At 40.7% G+C, this 23,808-nt stretch overlaps 1 protein-coding gene across 17 annotated transcripts in view; it reads left to right on the top strand.

Moving 5' to 3' along the window:
* The window catches only part of cacna1aa (calcium channel, voltage-dependent, P/Q type, alpha 1A subunit, a), an 88,197-nt gene that overhangs the window by 5,200 nt on the left and 59,189 nt on the right, over positions 1 to 23,808 (top strand). For all 17 annotated transcript variants that reach the window (XM_039824129.1, XM_039824126.1, XM_039824122.1 and 14 more), the window contains exons 2-3: positions 15,487 to 15,592; positions 16,196 to 16,335. In XM_039824129.1, coding sequence (XP_039680063.1) covers positions 15,487 to 15,592; positions 16,196 to 16,335 — 246 coding nt within the window. The remainder of the gene's footprint in view (positions 1 to 15,486; positions 15,593 to 16,195; positions 16,336 to 23,808) is intronic.

Below are 23,808 nucleotides of genomic sequence, written 5' to 3'. Positions count from 1 at the left end.
CCCAAAATGGGGTTTCATAAGTTTATTTAGTTTCTGTCGACTTTGAATGAAGTGCATTTTACGATGCTAAAATTATTGTTTATTTACATGGAATCTATGGGTTTAGCGAATGCAATTTCGCGGATGGTTTTATGTTTAAAAAAATGGATCTTACTCTTTAACAGAAAGGTCGACCTCCTTAGAAATCCTTTACATAATGTTGCCAGGCACTTTAGTGGAGGTAAATACAAGCTGGACAATTGCCCTATTACATTGTAGCCTGTTTCGCCTCTGCAGATTGCAGCGATCTTGCTTAATACTGGACCAATTTCAAAGATTTTTGTTCCCATCTGTCACTTACTGGGGATTTCCACCGAATGCAGAACGTCTGCAGACCGGCTCCGCTGCGTGTCGGCTCGGTGCCCCGCTGTCCGTCAATACCCACCAGGTCCGGATTTGTTGCGTAACGGCTGCGACCATGACTGACAGCTGAAGTCACAAGGACCCACCAGATCTCGCGAATTCAGGTAGAATAGAACCACAAAACCAACAAGTTTGTTTCCATCCGGAGGACTAGAGGGGAAACAACTCTGTGCTGTGTTTTCAAGGTGTAGTGCAGGGAAATATGATCCGCCGTCGGCATGGTGTATTTTATTTTGAAAATGAACCGGAAGTTTTATTTTGCTTCTGTGCTCGACTTCCTGTCCCGCACTATCTGCTCTGTGCTGAATTGCTGCGGAGCTCTCCGGCGTCCGGCAAAAATAGAAGCTCTGCGTATCTCCTCCGGAGGGCTGTGGATCGGCTGCTGGAGTCGGAACGCAGCCGTTATGCAGCCAGTGGAAATACACACATTGACTTTAATGGAAACCTAATGACTCCACCGCCGGAGCGGATCCACAGACGTTCCGTAACCGGTGGAAATTGGGGGCTAGGCACAAAAACATAGGAAAATATTTTGAAAAGGTTGAAAAAAAACGGTAGTTACCCTTTAAGCTTGAGACAGTTGAGGTAGTCCTCAATCTGCAGAAGGTGGTGTGGTGACAATTACCATCAATCATAGACATCTCCAGACCCCACTGCATCACTGTGGACATAGTGTTAAGTGTCTTATTAGTTGATGTGCTTTCAAACAACAGTTTTGTTTTTTTTCTAGAACTTTCAGATCCAAATCCAATGCATAATCAGACAAAGTCCGCATATTTATGCGGGGGCCGCATTTTTTCCAATACGCCGCACTTTTGGCGCATAAATTGCTGATTTCTGCGCAAAATATGCGGTGCTTGCATGATTTAATAATCCCTGCATTTTCGTTGCAAAAAAGTCACATATATCTTAGCAGAAAGTTGAAAAATGTTGCGTTTACTTCACACAAGAGCAGCCATTTTCCCCTGTTGCCATGGGAACGTTATGAAGTGACCTAATTACGCGACGTAAACCTCATCGAAAAGCAGGGTGTTGGGGGAACCACTTTTTTTTCTCGTTTTCATCAAACCACAGTTTTTGCAAGTTCCCGCAATTTCATCGCATAAAATTGCATAAATATCCCGCATATTCCATCGCTTTTTTTAAGACATGTGCCGCATAATCAAGGATTTTTGCCCGCAACAATCACAAAAAAACTCCGCATTTTTCTGGAAGGACTGTCACATTGTGCTCATATTGTGCTCTGGATATATGTAGTGTGTCATGTAGTAACTCTCCCATTTCACTGCATTAAAACCCATTCCTAACATACAGTACAACATTGCCAGCGAATAATCCTCAGAGTGGCTCCCAGCAATTTCATTAAGGATATCCTTACTGACTGCATTTGAACCTCCATCCTTTTTTAATGCTGGGCTCAAAGAGAGGCTTTCTGTCCAAATCTTACCACAACCGGTCCACACTAGCAATCTCCCCACCACAGATACTATATCGCCATATATTTTATAAAAGATGTGTATGCTGGCATATTGGAACAAAATAATATTAGGCTCATACCAGCAAACACTGAACATTGATGGACCCAAAACAATATGAGTGGCAAAATAAAACGTATTTAAAGGTGCTCTAAGCAATGTCACGCATTTCTTAGGCTACAACATTTGTTGTCACATACAACAAACATCTCCTCACTATCTGCTAGCTCCCTGTCCCCTGAACACACTGTAAAAAAAGGCGGTCTCTGTAGACAGCCCAGGCTCCACAAATGGCAACAAAAACAAACTGCGCCAACCTGAACAACAAGAAGTGACATCACTCAACATCGCTTAGAGCATCTTTAAACAGCCCTAACTTTAAGAGGGTGTGGTAATACAGTTTCTGCCATTAGTCACTTCCCTGACCGTATGGTCAGCATCAGTGTAAATCTTATTGCATAACACAATGAAGGGCTCAGCAATATTGGTGGTATAGTTCATTAAAGTATAGAGGAAGACTGTGATTCATTCATTAGAACCTGCAGCCAACAGAAGTGTAACCAGATTCATGTTGAGTCAACTGACTTATTTTTCACTGATTGAAACAGCTTTTTGATACACCAGAGTCTCAGTGGATTCACTATTCAGCAGAATTATGACCTGCGGCTTTATTTAGTTGTGAACTGACTCTGGACCCATGGGAGTACCATATAAATAACTATTCTCTCATATCCACATTTAGATACAGTGGGCAGATATTTGGTTGTTTAATTAGAATTAGCATTACAGAGTTCAGGCCGGTTACTGTGCCATTTCGTCATTTGCAACAATAGGCAAATGTTAAATACAATTAATACCATCATTTATCTTCCACACTGAGTTTGATTAACATACTGAACTACACACACAGAGCATAGTGGTCAGATACAATCCAATCTCAAAATGTAATTTTTGTAAGAATTAGTGCATACATTATAGCCTATGGTAGGCTACTTCAATATGATTTAATTACAGAAATAATACCATGCAATACACCTTATTACATACATTTTCTTTCCATGTTGTGAAACGTCTTTCAGAGGCAGAACACATTTATTTTCTGAAGTGACTTTTTTTTTTTTAAACATAAAGATTAACTATTCAGGGTTATAATCATGTGAGCCATTGTAGTGGGTAATCCCATGACCCTTGTGTTATTATCAGTCAATTGTTATTATTTGATATTCATTGTTTGAATACTGTCTTATGGCTATTTGGTAGTTTACGGTAACTTCTTACCCGGTTTTTCTGCCCCCGTCCTTCACGTAAGTGTTTGCGTGAGTTGCCCGACCCTCACCTGCTATCTACCTGTACGTTGCTGTAGCCTACAATTACCCCATGCCACATCTGCCTTGAACCATATTCTTTCCGAATTCCATGTCGTAAGAAATGTAGGACTCTACTGTGTCCAACACTGCTGGAAATTGGAAAAAAGTGCAACAGATCATAAACTATGCCGGTGGCACCACAAACCTTGTGAGAATTTTACCAAGGCGACGTTTTGTCAATAATTTTCGGCAAGAGCAGTCAACGAGCAGTGAACGTTAGCATCTAGGGTTACTTCAATGTAACATAGGCTAACTTCTTCTCCCAGTCAATAGCAGTTTTATTTGCAAGGACATCTGCCCACCACTATTGACGGTGGCAAACTTCAAAACCCAGTAAGTTAACATTTGACTAAAACAATCCTGCTCCTGGAAGACTAGCTAAGATGTTATCCTTACACTACTAAAACAAAATAAAAAAACGTATGAATCTTTTTAAAATATGGCTACTACCAATAAAACTTAAATTAATGTACAAGAAAAATATCCAGGCCTATTAAATCTGAACTGAGTCAAAATCACAGCCAAATAGATTGATATTGAATAACCGTGTAACATTGGTTTATCAGATGTTGGACCATAAATACATATCAAATCATCTCAGAAGAAGACATAACCTACATGCCCCAGAATTATTACACAGGCCATACTGTATTCAAGTGTATAACATAAAAATTGTGATTGTGCTGTTGTCCTTGTGTGCTCAGAAATGATCTATCAGGTTACATGCTGGGGGAAAGTTGAAACTAAATAGGTCATCCTAATGGACCTTAGAAATGAAATTCCCCATTGGCTGTCCAACTTTCCTTTGACCCTAAATGCCCATTTGACCTTATTGTTCATATCAGGAGTTAATGTAAACCATGCATCCCTGCAAATGGATGTTTTCTTTCTGTGTAGCTATGTATTAAGTGTCAATTAAGTTCATAATGTGCACATCTGCAGGACACTCATTTTATCACCCGCAAGCATTACACACAAACACACACATTCACCCCCACACACATACACTACACACACACACACACACCATATGGTGTTGACTGCGTCATCAGCGTACACTTGTTTTCCTGTGCTGTTGTAAATGGAGAGGAAGTCAATATATGTTCTAGCTATCTATAGTAACGAGCTTAATATGAAATATTATCCAAGTAATGTGTTTTAGAAATGAACCACCCTTTCATAATCATAAGACGTTAAGTTAGAAAAGATGCTTTGAATATTCTGTTGACTATATAAACAATGTTAATTCAGCCAATATATATGAGCATGCCGTTAGTTTTTGCTTACAGTAGATGTGCTCGTGTTGTGTGTGCTTGTGATTAAATAGTAGTGCCTTAATCGTCTAGATCCATATCTGATCCTATACGATATGACCCAGAATTGTTGACCGATCAAATCACCACTCAAGACTAGGTTTAATCTCTCGCCTCGGTGTTTCACTGAGTAGTCAACCTCCCTCGTCTGTGTCTTAAATACCTTTTATTGTTTGCCACAACTTGCCATTGTGTTAACTACACACATGCTGTCATCAAACCAAAGGATGGTAACTCTACACTACCACCACTACTACTAGTGCTACTAATGAATATGAAGATTTCTTTGTATTTTAGTTCAAGTAAATTGTACAGTTGCTGACAAATTCAAGTCGGTGTAATGCTTGTTGTGTGTGTCTGCTGATTGTGTCAACAGTTCCCAATGGGAGCACACTAACATTAGCTCATATATACATTCTATGGCCAGTTTTTTCCCCACATATTTAGTGTACCTGACTAGGCCACCACTGATAAAAATCCGGTATCTTACTTCCTTTGCAATAATGTGATTCGGGTCCAGCGACACAAATAGCCAGGATATATATAAGTGATTAAGAGAGAAAGACTGGGAGAAAGTAAGTGAGACACGCCCAGGAATAGAGAGACAGAGAGAGAGAGAGAGGGACCTGGGTGTTTTTGGGTGGATGTGGAGAGTCAGTGATCTACATTCACTGCAGAATCTAAATTATTTATTGGCCTTTCTCCAGCTTGCAACTGTCAGTTGATGACTACACAGACTTAACATCAGCTGTGTGTGTGTGTGTGTGTGTGTGTGTGTGTGTGTAAAGAATTTGTGTATGTTTAAATGCATACATGCTTAATAATTCTGTTACAGTCTGGGTCAGTCATTCTTATGCTGCCTTTTTTCTCTCTCCTTCCATTTGCAAAACCTACACAAAACGCACACATGTATGCACTTTTACAGGTCACATTCTGCTCATAAGGGTTCTCTCTCTCTTGTCAAGTCTGGTCACATCACATCTATGAGTCTTTATCTTTCACATCAGGCCATCCTAAAAATATCAGGAGCTGCTTTAAAAGAGCACTTTTCAGTAGCAGTACACCTTCTTTCAACCCTCTTTGCTCTACGTTCTCCAGTTGCCATAAAGAGACCTTATAGTTAGGAAAGTTTACAGCATTATCATGGAGTGTGGGTGTCAGTATGTGTCTCTGTGTGCGTTTCTATTCCTATGTTGCCACACTTTAAAAAAAAAAGTTTGTAAAAATGTTTTTTTTGTCTTGGCATTAAGTGAAGGGTAGTTCTCTGTGGGATGAAATGAACTTTTCTAAAGCGGAGAAGGAAAGGAAGCAAAAGAGTGAGAGAGGTGAGGTAAAAGCTGTTCCTGCTCTGCTTCTCATATGAAGCTGGAGTAGAGAGACAGAATAGTGACTATGGAGTGACAGAAATAAAGAAAGGAGGGGGTAAGTCAGTGAGACAGAGACATTATAGAGACTAATGAGAAACAGTGGAGAGAGAGAGAGAGAGAGAGAGAAAGAGAGTAAGAGAATCAAACTGCCTGTCTGCATATAAATCATTTAACGCAAAGTGGTGGAGATTCAAACACTCAGGGTTGGCCAGCTACACTGCATCCAGAGCACACACAAACTTGTTTTTGTCACTTAGAGAGACATTGCATTGACTTATTCCTGAGAGACTCACCCAACCATAACAGCTACAAGTCTAACCTCAATCATAACCCTAATCTTAACCGAAAACCAAAGTCTTAACCATATGATTTAATGGTTTACAATGTGGAGGGACTGATTGTTTTCGTCTCCAAATAAGAGGCCAGTTCCTATGATGTGAGGGAACAGATTTCCGTCAACAACTACACACACTGAGTGGTTAAAGTGAGTTTCTGCTAATGCCCCTCCCGCCCCCCCACAACACATACATTTTTCTCCTCTGCTCTCTTTCCTCCATCTCCCTCTTTTTTTCACTCTCTCTGACTGATAGGAAGTGAAGGTTTGTCGTCTCCTCTCACGTTTCACTACCTGTACTTTTTGTCTTCGCTCAAAGTCGATCCATCATTCTTTCTTTTTCTCTCTCCTCCCTGCCACTGCTGCTCAACTCGCTCTCCTCCACTGCATCTTGCCCTCCCTCTAATTGGCTGCTTCTGCCTTTTGCGATGCTAATTTAAAGCATTTGTTTGAAGTTTTTGGGGATACTTTGCAGAACATCCTGACAGCTGCAAGTGTGGTTTAGTTTAGTTTGCTTGTAATTGTTGGCAACAATAAGTGCTTCTGTCTGCATATGTGTTATAATTTGTGTGTGTGTGTGTGTGTGTGTGTGTGTGTGTGTGTGTGTGTGTGTGTGTGTGTGTGTGTGTGTGTGTGTGTGTGTGTGTGTGTGTGTGTGTGTGTGTCTGTGTGTGTTTGCATGCGTGTGTGTTTGCATGCGTGTGTGTGTCTGGTAATAAATGTGTGAATTGATCTGTATCCGTGAGTCCCTACGGGCAGACTCGGCGCTAGGGTTTGCATGCGCACACACACACATGCACAAGTACACACTTACGGAACTAAAAACTAAAATTGAGTTCATGAGAGCCTAATCTATCTAGATTGTTTTTCATACTAGGACAATGTATTTTATTTTTCTTATTATGTGTTGTATGTAGGCTATTTTTCATCTGTAGCGTTGTCTTCTGGGAAAAAAACAACCTGATTAATCAGCCAATATTTTTTAGAATATAGAAAATCTGGATATTTAAAAGAATAACTTTCTTTAAATAAAATAACCTTAAAATACCTACTTTCCATTTAAACAGCAACATATTTACTATTTATCTTCACTTGATGTTGCTCATCGGCAGAGCATTGTTTAACTTTTACCTTGTCTGGGTGTGTGTCTGTGTGCTTGTGTTTTTGCGTGTGTGTGTTTCACTGAAATGTATCGGTCTGTCCTCCCACAGTGTTCTTACAAAGAGGTTGAGGAACACTGAGGTCATTTGAGGTAGTGAGAAACTTACGTTTCTTTCTGTCTTTTTCTTTCTTCCTGTCAACAAGTGAATAGACATTTTATTCACATTTGTCAAAATTGCTCAGGAAGTATTTTGACCGCTGGCAAGCAGAAAGTCTCACAATCTTACATCCACAGAGCCGTTCCATTGGCTTATCACATTTATGGCTTATAACATGTTACCAAATGAATAAATGTATAGTAAAGTGGAAATGCAACAACAACAGCAACTGAAAATGACAAGCCACACTGTTCTCAGACTGTAAATTGATCCTCGGAAATCTGATGAATGCATCGCGCTAGCTGTTTTTTGATATACTGCAGATGGGTGCCCTTGTAACATATATGGCAATTGAGAAATAGAAGCAAAATCAATATGGAAACATGCTGCTGTGTAGCAACTAGGGCATAAATCACAATAGCTGATGGTGGCTTACTTATAATACAGAAAACTCTGACAGGAATTTTGTTATGGTGCCAAGAATTAACTGTGTTAGTCTTTAATGGTCAAATGATATTTAAGAGCTTTTAGAAAAACTTATCTGGTGAAAATCTAGTGTTTATCCATTTTTACTGCATGTGTATGGACATTATATAGAAGATCATATATTTCTCTTTTTCATTTTTCTTTGTTTCTCGCTCTCTCTTCTTTCCCTCTGGATTTTTCTCCTCCTTTCTCTTAGCTGTGCATTCTGGCTCTGTTGAATAATTCAGTTAGAGAGAGAGAGAGAGAGGGGGGGGAGAGAGAGGGGGAGAGAGAGGGGTAGAGAGAGGGGGACAGAGAGAGGGAGAGAGCGAGAGAGAGAGAGAGGGAGCGAGAGAGAGGGGTGCAGTGACGTGGGGCAGAGCTATTTTTGGGATTGGGATATGTGGAGAGAGAGACAAATTGAGATAGTCTGCGATGGATTGATTTTTTTTTCTTGCCTGTGTTCTTTAGTCACGTGCTGCGGCTGTTACTAGACAAACCCTGCTTGAAACCTGCGCTCTACCTGCAGGGCGTGCTGGCACACACACACACACACACACACACACACACACACACACACACACACACACACACACACACACACACACACGTAAACGTACACTTTGGCAGTTAAAAGCAGGCAAATGCACCCAGTTAAATCGGCAAGTACCATCGGGTATACAAACAACAGTCTTACTAACACACCTGCACTGCCTTTTTGAACATACATCTCATCTAAAACAAAATGTCACATGCTACACTGATACTCTACACACAGCCTACAACACACACACACACACACACACACACACACACACACACACACAAACACACCACGGTCAGCATCTTGTACAAAGTGACAACTCGGCTATATGTGGGTGGTGAGGGAGAGGCAGTGGCAGGGGTGAAATAGAGACACAACATATGACGTATGGAATAAACGGGCAGGAGAAGTGGGCAACTGTAAAGACTATACACACTGATTGATGCTAAATCAGACTGAGAGAGGCCAAGCAGGGCTAAACTGGCCTTCGAGCACTCCCATTTGTTTGGCATCGCAGTCAAACATGGTGCCAAAGTGGGATAAATGTAGAATCATTAAATTATTTGTAGCACTGAGGCATGGGCATGGATTTGGTTTGGGTTCCATGTCAGACAGTGTTTTGATCCCAGTTCTTCTTTTGCTTTTGGTCACAGTGTTAAAAGCAACAGCAAAAAACAGGTTTTCATGAAACAGAATGATAAACTGCATATCCATATTCTGGTATGAACGTATGTGAAACTATGAAGTATAGCTATATAATTGCTGCTTCGCATGCAGACTCCATATTGAGTATTGTGGATGTTTTTTTCTCTTGGCTTAGGCATAGCAATGGAATCACTTTGTAATTTAAAGACTGAATCTTTAGCCAGGAATCTTAAAATCTAAAACAACTTACAGTATATTCATTCATATTGATTTATATGTGAAAATGCAAGGCAATATTTGAAGGGAAACCTTTAAATGTGATCCATACGACTCTATTTAAAATGTATGATGCAGGGATAAAATGAGGCGCTTCAACCATGTCTCTTATCTTTTATGGCTGCTGATTATTAAAAATAATTAGATAGGTCTCAACCACAGTGCTTTGTACCATTCATTTTTATCATATCAGTGCTTCTGAGAGAAAAGTGACAAGAAAATTAAGTAATCATTAGAGCTGTTCTGCCAGTGCTCTGCTGCATAATGTAACGAGAGAGAGAGAGAGAGAGGATGGGAAAGAAATGGAGTGAGAGATATAAAGAAACAGAAAAAAGACAGAGAAAAGCAGATGCTGCTAAGTTATGAGTTTATTTTTTCCTCTTTTTGTCCTCTTCTTAAAAACAACACAAAACATTCACATGTAGCAAAAGGTACGGAAGAGGATTAGGGCCACTGTTGAAAAATGTATTTGAGTTCTGACTTAATTCTCAGAATTCTGAGTTTAAAGTCAGAATTCTGACTTTAAATTAGGATTAGGGCCAGTGGCCCTAATCCTCATCCGTAAAAAGGACAAGCAAAGTAGATTTGTAAATTATATTGGATGTTTGTTGACAAGATTTGTAATGTGGTATACCTAAAACACCTAAAGTACCTCCTTCGTATCACACACAAACACACACAAATAGAGAATAGAGAGAAAATGCTAGTAGGCAAGGTGATTATTTCGTCCTCGGGGTTCCATTATTTTTCATATTTGCATAACCAGAATCGTGTCACTCTGAAGTTAAACTTGATCAAATATGGATTATGATAATGACATTTGCACTATTACTGAGGCTCTTATTTTTTTCTTGACAAACATTTCAAGTGAATGTATCACAGCAAACAAATAATGACGTGGTTTATCAGAAATAAACTGAGTAGATAGTGAGTGTCAGAGTGAGAAAGTCCAATACTAGCATGCTTGGTTATATTAATAGGGAGGCTGGCACCTTCCCAAAGGGTAGCAGCTGGTCTGGACTCTATTGGCAGACAAGTGAAGTGTAAGGAATTGAAGTCTAGTGTTGTTCTGTGTGTGTACAGTACATGTATGAATATGTGTCCTTGAATGGCAATATGGCACGTGCATGGATGGAGAGAGTCTAGAGAGGCGAGAGTGTTCTGCACGTATGCTCATATGGTGGTGTGGAAATGTGTGAAGTTTCAGTATATGGAAGCATGTGAGGGCGCCAATGATTTCATACAATGCCGCCATTTGTCACTGTCACACATACATACGTACATACATACATACTATATGTTACTGTAAAGATGTATAATCTCCCACCCACTATCTTCCTTTTATTCCCCCTCCCATTATATGTGTGTGTTTTCTGCCACTAACCTACTTTCGACAGAGCACACCGCTCAGAAGGAGAAAATACCGCAATACTCTCACACCCCTCTGTCATTCTCTCGCTTTATCCCTCATTCAGCACTCCTATGCTCTTCTTCTCTGCCCTTCTCTCTTCCGCGCTGTTGTTTTCCTCCCTCTTCTACATCCTCCCCCCCTTCTCTCGCTTTTATTCCTCACCACTCACTCTTTTCAATCATGTCTGTGCCCACAGGACAGTTTCTTTCTTTCTATCTCTGTTTCTCTTTCCTACTCTCCTCTCTCTTTCATTTAGCCCTCCGTATATTTCCAACCTGGACTGTGTCCAACTGTCTTGCTGTCAGCGTCCTCGCGCGTTTGCTGACGCTGCATCTCATTCGATATTGAACAGGGATGGCGTGATAGAGATAGGGATGATTGATGGGTGGACTAAGGGAGAGAAAGGTGGACTGAGGAGAGATGGGAAGGAGAGAGGCAAGAAAGTGGGGGAGACAGAGAAACGAGTGTGAAAAGAGCAGAGAGGAAGGAAAATGAGAAGAGGATATGGGGATATAAAAGCAGAGAGGTACTGTATGGGAGAAAGAGAAAGGAGGCTTAACAGGGCAGGTAGAGAGAGAAATATATCAGTGAGAAACAGGCAGGTGCTTTACTCAGGAGGAGAGAAGGTAGGAGAGAGAGTGAACATGGAGACTGTATGGAGCGGTGATGGACAAGGTGAAGAAAAGGCCAGTAGATGTGTGCGTATGTGTGCATGCGTCATTTGGCTCCAGTGGTGTACTTTGAGGGCCTCACTTCCCTTTTCTTGGCGAGACATCTTATCTAGACAGATAATAAAAACCAAGCATATGCAGAACCACGGGTAGAGCGAGAGTGAGGCAAAAGAGAGGGAGAAACTAAGGACAAAGAAATATTACAAAGATAAAGGGTGGGAGAATGGTGAGAGAGCAATGTATTCTCATCTCTCTCTTCCTCTTTTTCCCTCACCCCCAATTCTTCCCTTGCTTTTAACAATATATAGCCATTGAGGAAGGAGGAAGAGGAGATTCATTATTGAACGGTTTATGGCTGAGTGTGAGTCATTAATTCATATTCTGAAAGTGTGTGTGTGTGTGTGTGTGTGTGTGTGTGTGTGCGCGCGCGCAGGGGGCATCTTTAAAAATATTTGTGCCTCTGTGAATATTTCACACACCCATAAAGACACACACACGCTGCCAGTGTAAAGAGGGAGCAAATCACGTGGGACCTTGAAAGGTAATGCTGGGACAAAATGTGCCTAATGGTCATCATACACACACACACACACACACACACACACATTGAACAGTCATCCGTCATGAGGAGCATTTCTAATACACAATATGCACACACATTTGTCCCTTCGTCCCTGTGTTTCTATATCAGTCTCTCTCCTTCTCACTCCCTGTCTCCTTGCTCCTCTCTATATTTTCTCTCCATCTCTCTTTCCCTTTTTCAGTCAACTACACCCTTCCCTACTCAGAGCCTAGCACATACACACATGCATATACATATATACATGTACACACTGTCACAGTATACACACATTGCTGGGGGGCAGGAAGGCTAATTGAGTAGTGCCCTGGGTGTTCTAGTAATGTGTGCGTGTGAGAAAAGCGCGCTCAAACAGATGATCACAAACACATGCGCACACATTGTGGGTTTGGACCAGTTTAGAGCTGTTTTTCAGTTCCCGTTGATCATGACTGGAGAAAACAAACATACACATGCACACTAAGGTTTATACACGCGCACGTACGCATGCACACACACACACACACACACACACACACACACACACACACACACACACACACACACACACACACACACACACACACACAGGCATGTAACAGACATGTTTCACACATGCACACATATAATGTATGTCCATAAATAGCCTCTTCCTCCTTTCTGGATCTTCGCTGTTCAATTGTCCCCCTCCTCCAACTACCATGGGAATGACTGCTCCAAGCAAGTAGGGAAAAGGTGAAGAAGAGGAGAAAGACTATAATAGAGTTGAGTATAGAAGAATAGAATAGGGAAAGAGTGGACTTGTTTGAGTGGCTGGGAAATACAAATTACAAAAAAAACAAAGTCCAGTCAAAATGTATATACCTACTTTTATATGATGTAGATATCCATGATATGTACACGTAATCATAATATTAATTATGAAAGTCAAACTCCTCTTTTTTTCCCCCATATTCTCATGTTTATCTCCTTGCCTTTTTTCCTTCCTCTATCCACTCCTCCCTCTCCCTTTCTCTTGCTCACTCATTCATCTCCTTCACACGTTTTCTCTCGCATTTTTTCTCTCAGTCACTCTCTATCCACTCGCTCTCTCTTCTCTTTTAAATGTAACTATTTATCTTGTGACCTTAACGAGACAGGAGGATTGATTTAAGTAGACACAACCAGTGTGTGTGTGTGTGTGTGTGTGTGTGTGTGTGTTTGAGAGAGAGAGAGAGAGAGAGAACGACACACCTTTTTATTTATTTCTCTTTCTCTCTCTCTTTATCTCTCTCTCCCTCTCTGAACTAGCGTAGATGTACATAGAGCCAAACGGTGATGTCACAATAAATCTCACTCAGTGCCTAGGCATGCTATTACACACGTTCACTTTAATAAAGCCTCTGTCTGTTTATGTGTGTGTGTGTTTGTTTGTTTGTGGGTGGTGTGTTACCAGAACATACACTTAGCATATTTAACTGACTCATAATGATGGCTTATGGGTCTGTGTGTGTAAACAGACGGAAAAAGCAGTGAGACGCCAGATATCGTTTCATTTGAGCTATTGGCCTGCTGTCTGCTGTCTGACTTGCTTACACTCATTGTATTCAAGTTGCATACGTTTGACCTTAAATCTGACCTTTTACATGAGAGTGGTCATATTATGTTCATTGTTCGAGAATTGAGGTCATTTCATTTAGAATTTTAGAGCCATGTGTATTAGAGTACGCATCAGGCCGCATTTTTCTGTCCAAGCCCGGCCCGCGTCCGACAGAGCAGTAACCAAACCCGACCCGAGCCCGACAGGCATTAAGAAATTTATATCCGAGCCCGACCCGAGCCCGACACAGTTAAAATCAATTTTTTTTCTCATACTAATGACACATGTACGTTTGTTTGTGTGGAAAGCCCGATTTTATTAAGCAACTGTAGGAAGGCATTCGGAAATGTCAACAGATGAACGCATCAACGGTTGTCACAGCTACATAAACAAATTTCCGCACACAGGAAGACGGATGTTAGGCTAATATTTTAAATGTATTTTAATCACAAAAACGAACCTTTGCATCAAGTGAAACCGGCCCATTGGCTACCTACAAAATGATTTGTTTTAAATTTAAAATGTTCAATGCCTTATCGCGCTGATGTGACCGAGCCCGACCCGAACCCGAACATCATTTCTAAATATCTGTCCGAACCCGGCCCGGCCTGTCGGGTCCCGTCAGGTTCCATCGGGCTCGGGTCGGGTATCCATCCTCTAATGTATAAGGAAATAACACTCCATAACAATCCTCAGTGTGGAGGTTGTTTTTATTTGATATTAATGTGCGAACATTTTCAACAATTTTCTGCCATGGCACATGTTATGCAGGATTTCTACCTTTATACCTTTTGGTTTTAATGGACACATTCTTTTAAATGCAGTAATAAAGGAATAGATGATAGAAACTCCCCAAGGAGTAAATATTCTGATTAGATTTTTGTGGTACTTTGGCTGCACACATTTGCATATCAATTAGTTAGTCTTATTTTTTTTAACTAATGGAAGTCCTTGTATGGTTGACAAGTCTTTTTATGTTTTACTATGTAAGACTTAATAATTGGCTGTGCATGTAACTTTAAGTTTGGCCCATCTCATCAATCATAGTCCTGTCTCATTTGCACCCTCAAAAACGTACTGACCTACTTATTTAAGAAATATCAATTAACAATCACTTATCTCTCAGAAAATCCTAATCCATATATAAATTGTACATAGTAGTAATGAATCAATATTGCAGATCTGTGTCATCTTTTCCTAAGCACAGATAGATGCCTATTGAAATTTACTATGTGCGATTGTTGACAATAATGACTCATGTGCATGCTAAAATAAAACAAATAATGTCAATGTGAGGCACATTATGCCATGACTATGTACCAACAAAAAAAACACTTATCATGTTTTAGTTTTTTTTTTAGTTTTTTTTTTTAGTTTAGTTTATTTAGCAGGACAATGTGCAGTTACATTAAAAAGATGGCTGCACCAGATTTAGCATTATGCTACTTTCCATCTGTAGTCCTCCACAATTATAATGACATAACAGAGTTGAGTTCATGACAAAAACAATAAACATAACATGTTTATACAACAAGACAGTTAAGATAATATAAATAGACTATTTACACCGAAGGTGCAATACACAAATATACACAACAATGACATAAAAAGCGTTAGTGAGAGCAGGTCTGATGTTCTAAAAGGAAGTATTTAACTGCCCGCGAGAAGCTTTTAAAATTTGAGATATTCTTTAAATTGTTAGGAAGCCCATTCCATCAATTGTCAAGCTGTACTTTTTAAATGGTGTGTATTTATTGGGCTAGAAACTGTTTAGATTTATATCTGGAAAAGTGTTTGTTCCTTGACTGACCTTCCTTACTCCATTTGAGTGGATGATTCTAGCCACCATCATTGCCAACTGCATCGTCTTGGCTCTGGAACAACATTTGCCTGATGGGGACAAGACGCCACTCTCTGAGCGCCTGGTAAGTTGAACAGGCATGATACGGTATGTGAGCCAAATGTAAACATGATTAAGTCCAGGTGACAGTTGTGACTCCTTATTGATTTTACTTCAGTGAAGATGCATGCAGCTACTCTAATGAAAGAAGCAGTCAAACAAGGATTCTTTTTACCTTGAAAATATTGTAATGATACCGATGTTCTATGCACTACAACATACAAAAGAAAAAATACACATTCTCACAGATACCAAAGGAATATACAGTATACACCGTACACACAATATTGATGAAGAGACAAATTCAAAGGGAAATATGCTAATGTTATATTCAAATGAGAACCTGAGTATGCAGTTATGAAGTTATAAAAGACAAAGTAGATGCACTCAGATTCTCTACCTTCTCTACATGGCCACACTGAAGTTGACACATATTTATGAAAATGCTTCTTCTGAACACAAACTTATATAGCTACTGATAGGTGTCTCAATTTGTCGCTCTCTTTGTCCATCCCTCTTCACCTTCCTTTTTCCCTTCTTTACCCTTCTTTCTCCCTTCTCCATGCTTCCTTTACTTACTCTCTCTCTCTCTCTCTCTCTCTCTCTCTCCCCCCCCCTCCCTCCTCAGGATGATACAGAGCCGTACTTCATAGGGATCTTCTGTTTTGAGTCTGGAATAAAGATCCTGGCACTTGGGTTCGCCTTCCACAAAAACTCCTACCTGAGGAATGGATGGAACGTCATGGACTTTGTGGTGGTCCTCACAGGGTGAGTGGCAAGCAAATAGATACTAACCGAGCAGACACCTATTACAAACACACACATACAGTACATGCACAGTATGTAGCCTCCCTGCATGAACACTCAAAAATGCACACACAAAGGTCAAATTAAGATGTGGTTTTCACTTTTCTTAATCAACTAAAACTGCAGAAAATTAAGTTGTTTGTCATGTCTTTTAGTGTGTTTATATATGTGTGTGTGTGTGTGTGTGTGTGTGTGTGTGTGTGTGTGTGTGTGTGTGTGTGTGTGTGTGTGTGTGTGTGTGTGTGTGTGTGTGTGTGTGTGTGTGTGTGTGTGTGAGTGAGTGTCCTATCCCTGCTCCTTTGCTCTAATGAATGGCCCCATTCTGGGCAAGGCAGCAGTCAGATCACAGAGCAGAACTGCAGGCAGCCAGCAGCCTGGGTAGTGGACAAATGTCACCACAGTATACACAGACAGGGGGGGGGGGGGCACAGAGGGGAAGACACATTGGATAGAAGGTATGAAGTGAGGATTTACAAACATTCACAGGTGTTGGTAGCTAAATAGAGATGGGAGAAACATGAATGAAGACCAACAATGAAAATGTGGTTGGCTTTAGATGCAAACTGATTTATATTTCAGCGATGTAGAAGAGGGGCACTGATTTGTCTGTGCTAGATAGTTCTGTTTTCCCAACACGTGTCTATCTGTTGATCTGTCCAACCACTGTCAAATGACATTCCTTCATTGAAGGCACCTTTTTATCTCATGCAAGTATCGCAGGCTGTGTGATGGTATCCTTACAACTGCCACATGCTGCTGTATAGGTGCAGTTTTTGTTAAATGTTCAATATACATGACTGTGATTGCATACGTGATCAGTTAGTGAAAAGATGAAAATCTTCAAAAGTATATGTTATTGTTGATGTAATAATACTCTCAGTTAACTGAACCACAAAACTTCACTGATTCTGTCTATTTAAATAACTTGGCATTGAGTAAATCACTGCATTTTGACAGCAGTAATACTGTTTTCCTGTGTAATTCATTCTTTGAATAAGTCACGTAGTTAAACTGTGTTACTATAGGCTACTGTATCCAATGAAATGATTGTTTGGAAGTGCTGGCCACAGATTAATATGTTGAGGTCATTGCATGTTAGTGTGCGTGCATGTGGTGATTTGGAGAGCTTTATGGGTTACATAAACCTTGGGTATCTTTGCTGACAAAGGGAAACTGGTGATTGCCCCCCTCTCTATCCACCATCTCTCTCTCTCTCACACACACACACACACACACACACACACACACACACACACACACACACACACACACACACTCTGAGTGAGTCAGCACTCAAGGGGTTTTATGCGTCTGCGTTAAAACCACGCCGTAGGTACGTATGTAGGTACGTGTAGATACGAACCCTACGCCGTAGCCTGACCTGTGTGACCTCTCTGAATATGTAACTACACATCGCGGCGACGCAGACCACAACAACTGCGATTGGTTCCGCTTGGCCGTGGCTTGGTAGTGTTGCATTTCCTCGCACTCATTTCCGGGTTCTCCTTCTCCGTGAACAACATGAAATCAGGGAGAGGGTTAACGTTTCCTGCTAGAGCTTTCCCTCCGTGGTCAGAAAGCACGGGGGCGACACTTTGTTTCTCCCTCTACGCCTCCAGAGTCGGTACTCGCTTCGAAGTTAATCCCCGTCACTCTCTCACTCGCCCTACCACACACTCCCAAGCATACACACATGCTCTGCTATTTTCTTAAAGAGGTACGCTAGGGCGACGCATACACCAGCGCACACGTATAAGCCTCAGGCCACTTACGTAGGCTACGGCATAAGCTCTGTGTGGAGCCCCCGCAAAAGCATAAATCCTGGCAGTACGTCCCCATGCTTTAATAAGAGCAATCATGAAGCCAAGCTCATCTCAGCGTGGCACAACAGTGTGACTGTAATAGAGAAGACGAGTGAGAAGACGAGTGTCAGCGAGACAGCAGGAAGTAGCGAGATGCAGAGAGGAGGAAGGAGACGAAAGAGAGGTAGAGCAGAAGGAAGCAATGCAGTCCTTAACACTTCCAGTAAATGCCCGGTATATGCCTCACATAACCCGCCACCCCCCCCCCACCCCACCCCGCCTCCCCTCTTTGTTTCATAATAGGAAATCTTATGTTTTGACAGTGAAACCCTCTGAGCAAGCATGACACAGCAGTGTCTCAAATAAGCACAGGAATTGCCGATGTTGTATGGGAGATGTTGATCCAACGTGCAAGCAGCGCATTTTTTTTTTCTTCCAGATGAGAGTAAAGCCTATGTCTGTAATGACAGCCCATCTCTTACAAAATTGTAACTGCAAAGTACTTCCTGACTTAGTTGTTGAAACCAACAAACATGGGCATTGCTGTATACGTTGAGACTCTTAACACTCCCTTTCGGCTGCATTCCCAATATTTGTTAAAGTGGCCTGGCTAGGACATGGAGATCATCCATCATGTTTGTTAGCAAACTACCATTCCTCCGGAAAATAGCTTCATTCTGGGTCCTCCCTCTCAGCATCAATAGGTCTGTTGGTAGACTCTTCAGATGTGATGTGTCTGCTGGCCTCAGGGTGATCACTGCTCCACCTGTACTGATTGCTAATAGGTATGCAACAGGGTGACCAGACATCCCGAAAAATTCGGGACGGTCCCGAAATCCAAGCAGTTGTCCCGAATCCCGAATCCTACCCTAATTGTCCTGGAAATTAGAGCAAAGTCTCAAGAGCAGACTCTCGAATAGTTATAGCCTGATAGAACATTAAAAACTGTTCATGGTGAATGAGTCGTCCTGCAGCCAGCTCCCGTCGGCTGCTCATTGCGTCCCGGGACACGATGAACACGTAGCTAAAAAGCAAAAAAAACGTCTCTGCCGGTACCGGGAGGACTGGGTAGGGAAATACCCCTGGATTACTGCAGTTTTACGTGATGCAAACAAAGCGTTTTGTGTAGGAAGGAGTTTGGTATTTCACAACTTTGTCACCCTGGTATGCAACCAAAATAAAATGCATACCGTTATCAATAGATGATTGACAAGTGAACCAAAAATGGTTAGTCAGAATGTCTGAGGCAAGAAATATGGCTAAAACTTGATCAATTGTGGATGGACAGTCCGAGTAAGTAACAAATCACTCTGGGCACCTATGATTAGTCAGTGAAAAAGACTGAAAGTCTGAATTGGTGATTCACTATTTTGCAAGCTCAGATTTAGAGAAAGGAAAGCAAAGGGAGATGTAAAAAATGAGTCAAAATAAAGAAAAAGTAAACAATATATGTATTTTGCAATGTAAACAGCCATACAACACACCCAGTGGTCTGTGTCAACCAGCTGTGTTGTTACAATTTTGCAGTAAAGCAGGAAGCTGCAGCAAGATGTACAGACAGAGAATATGCTGCAGCACTTACAGCACAACTGTACATTCCCATGATACATTATGTACACTGACTGAAGTCAATATATTTTACACGCGCGCACGCACGCACGCACGCGCACACGCACACGCACACACGCACACGCATTCTTTGTTGTGTGCTCTCTATGAATGGGGGTTGTGTTTTTAGCAGTGCAGCTCTTTGAAGATGAAAGGCTACTTGGCCTTTCTACCTACCCCTGGACAAAACCTTTGATAACACACTGACCAATGCATCACACACACACACACACACACACACACACACACACACACACACACACACACACACACACACACACACACACACACACATTTCCACTTCAAACATTCCTTTCCATTTCCTACTGAATCCTAGTGCACTTCCTTGGGTGACACATATGAAGACAAACAAACATATGGCACTTAACATGTCTGAATAGATTAGCTATTCACTGCAAAACCTTTTTGGATGTCAGCGGATTTGTGTGCACCCTTGTTTCTGTGCCCAAGTGTGTGTGTGTGTGTGTGTGTGTGTGTGTGTGTGTGTGTGTGTGTGTGTTTGTGTTGACCTATCTCTTGTTGTAAATTGCCTGAGTGATTTGGCTCTGGGAATAAGCTAGTTGTTTTTTTTAATGCCCACTATTGATTATTAGTCCAATTACCCTTAGTTTACAGCCAGTCTTGCCTTGCATCCTCCTCTCCGTTCCTCCTTCTTGTACCCTTGTTCAGGTTCTTTTGATTAAATACGACCGGAATCTAGAGGCACTGCCTTCAGTTCTATCATTCTTGAGTTGCTACAGTTGTTTGTTTCTGTATGGACTTCTGAAATGAAGCTATGCGTGGGACATTTTCTTCTAGAAGGAATAATATGATATATATTTATTTTATATTATTATATTGAGATATACTGTGTATATATATTGATGATCTTAGGAACACCCTTGCTTGCAAAGGTAGGGTATAATATTGATATGAGAGAGCATTTATAATTATTGAGATACATTAAGTGTGAACTAGTTGAATCATGGTAATATAGGCAAGCAAGGAGACAAGGAAAGTGGAGAGTTTGGAGAAGAGATGAAGGGATTTGGTCAGTGATGTGGACAGAAATAATTAGCCACATTTAGCTGAAGTCAGCCGGAAAGCAGCCGGAGAGAGCGGGCAAAAAAGATTGTGTTTGTATAATGTGTTGGTGTCCCATGAGAGCGGGTCGGTGGGGAGATTGTGTAATAGCAATATTGCTTAATATGATTCTCTCTGCGTTCCTCTGCATACAGTGCAGGTGTGTTTACGTCTGTGTGTATTTAGTTCAAGTGTACTATAAGGTGTGCTGTAGGCAGCATCTCTGTCCCTGGCAAGGAAGAAATTGTTGTCCACTGGTTATTCCAAATGACCTACTTTCTAGTGTGCATATGTGAATAAAATTATTCTCACTCAATACGTTTGATCTCCAACCAGCGCCTCTGTAGATGTGTGTGTGTTTGTGTGTGCTTTTGTGCTATCGTTGTGCCCATTTCTGTTTGTGTGTGCACATGTGTGAGTTGTGATGCATTTACATTATAGAGAGAAGAGATGAGAAAAAAAAAAAAAAACAATCAATCATGCTCCTCCTTTGGCCCTGTTACCAAGGTGATACAGAGATTCTATCAATGAGCCAAGGTCCCTGTTGCCATGGAAACTCTTATGAATGAGAAAGGGCCCAGTAACCGTGGAGATGGTGTGAATGAGGACTGCCTCATCGGCTTGACATAGTTTGTGACGCCAGATGCTGTTTTAGAAACTAAATTCTTCATTATTACCATCATCATTGTCAACATCATCATCATCATCATCATCATCATCATCGTAGTCATCATCATCGTAGTCATCATCTTCAGTGTTTTTACTATTTGACTATAATCAGTCATGTCACAGAAACAAATTACATAATATAATGTGTATTGCAAAGAAAGTATTCAGAGATACAAAACAGACATACTAATATGTAATACACAAGTGTATATGCAAGTGTGTGTGTGTGTGTGTGTGTGTGTGTGTGTGTGTGTGTGTGTGTGTGTGTGTGTGTGTGTGTGTGTGTGTGTGTGTGTGTGTGTGTGTGTGTGTGTGTGTGCATTGGTTTATTTCTGCACACATGCATTCACACCCATACAGCTCCATTTATATTGTAAATATTATGCTTTAAGCTTAAAACTGTATGTCCCCAAGGCTGACTATCCTATCATATCACTGTTAACTCTCCACTGATTTGTGGAGTCTAAATCCGTCTGAATTTTGTTACATGTTTTATCATTATCTTTTATTTAGACTATTCCTTTCTATTCATTGTGTTTCTTTTCCCTTGTGCAAGACGTTGTGTATTTCACCTTCCCTTCCTACATCTCCTGCCCCTCTCCCTTTAGTGCCGTCCTCTATTGCATCTATGCAGTGTTCTGTATTGCCTAGTATCTTCTAGGCCAAAGCACTAAATGTTTACCTGCTTTGTGGGTGACGTTGTGTAGCTAAGCCTGTCTCTCTCACCTCCCTTTGAAGCGGAGTTCTCCACAATATTATATTAAGACTACTAGCACTATACATTAGTTAAAAATACAACAATGTGTCAAAGTAATAAAACAACCCACTAACCCTAAAAAAACCTCAACATTATATATATATATATACAGTACAGGCCAAAAGTTTGGACACACCTTCTCATTCAATGCGTTTCCCTTTTTATTTTTATGACTATTTACATTGTAGATTCTCACTGAAGGCATCAAAACTATGAATGAACACATATGGAATTATGTACTTAACAAAAAAGAAGAAATAACTGAAAACATGTCTTATATTTTAGATTCTTCAAAGTAGCCACCCTTTGCTTTTTTTGATAACTCTGCAAACCCTTGGTGTTCTCTCAATGAGCTTCATGAGGTAGTCACCTGAAATGGTTTTCACTTCACAGGTGTGCTTTGTCAGGGTTCATTAGTCGAATTTTTTCCCTTATTAATAAAAAAGCAAAAGGGTGGCTACTTTGAAGAATCTAAAATATAAAGACATTGTATTATTCTTTTTGTTAAGTACATAATTCCATATGTGTTCATTCATAGTTTTGATGCCTTCAGTGAGAATCTACAATGTAAATAGTCATGAAAATAAAGGAAACTCATTGAATGAGAAGGTGTTCCAAACTTTTGGCCTGTACTGTATATATATATAATTATTTCCCAACATCCCTACATCAACCTACTTGGCTGAATATATTGATATTGCATTGGCTACAGTACAATTTACATGTGTAATGTTTTTAAGTGTATTGTTATAAAACCGTTTGTTAAAGGTTGTTAAAGGTAAACATACTGTGAAATGTCAAAACCCTCAATCCACAGGGAAATGCACACAGCCCTCAGAAACTGTGCTTTTCAACGAGCCGTCGGGACTTTCGTACGGTCATGATGTCACCACTATACTATATATAGGTAGAAATTGCCGCTACGGTGCCATTGCAGTCATTTTCAGGCTGCAATGACAGGCACCGAGGGCGCATATGCGGAAGACCCAGAAACGCTGACAAATTAGAGCAGACTGGGCTTTTTTCGAGAGAGGGGCTCAAAGAGACAAGCGCTAAAACAGAGCGTTTCAGACAGAGGGTCAATACAGTTAATAGTCAGACAGACAGTGTGAGAAAAAAAATAATGAGTTTTTTTGGACATTAAAGCATGTAAACATGTTCTAGGAGAAACCTAAAATATGAAACCTAAAAATGAAGTTAAGTAGTAGTTAATTATTGGTTGCTATATACGATGATACCGATACAGTAATTAGCTATCACTAATAAGCACAGTAGTTTAGCTATAATTTGAATCTCACTTCCAGTAATTACATCTGAATGTTTTTATTATTTCTTTGGAGAATATAGGGTTTAGTGAGTTGACAAACGGCACATCTGCTTTTAGCCACACACACACAGCTGAAGTACAGTGTTGCCTTGTGACCAAACCAGGAGCCTGTGATGAGGCATTTGATATCACACAATGCCATTGCAAGGACTCTAGACTAGTGATGGAGCACATACCACTGGGGGTTC

This window comes from Perca fluviatilis, chromosome 15 (assembly GCF_010015445.1).
Source record: "Perca fluviatilis chromosome 15, GENO_Pfluv_1.0, whole genome shotgun sequence".
Taxonomy (NCBI): Eukaryota; Metazoa; Chordata; class Actinopteri; order Perciformes; family Percidae; genus Perca; species Perca fluviatilis.
The sequence above is the reverse complement of the archived record's forward strand: the minus strand, read 5'-3'. Positions and strand labels throughout refer to the sequence as shown.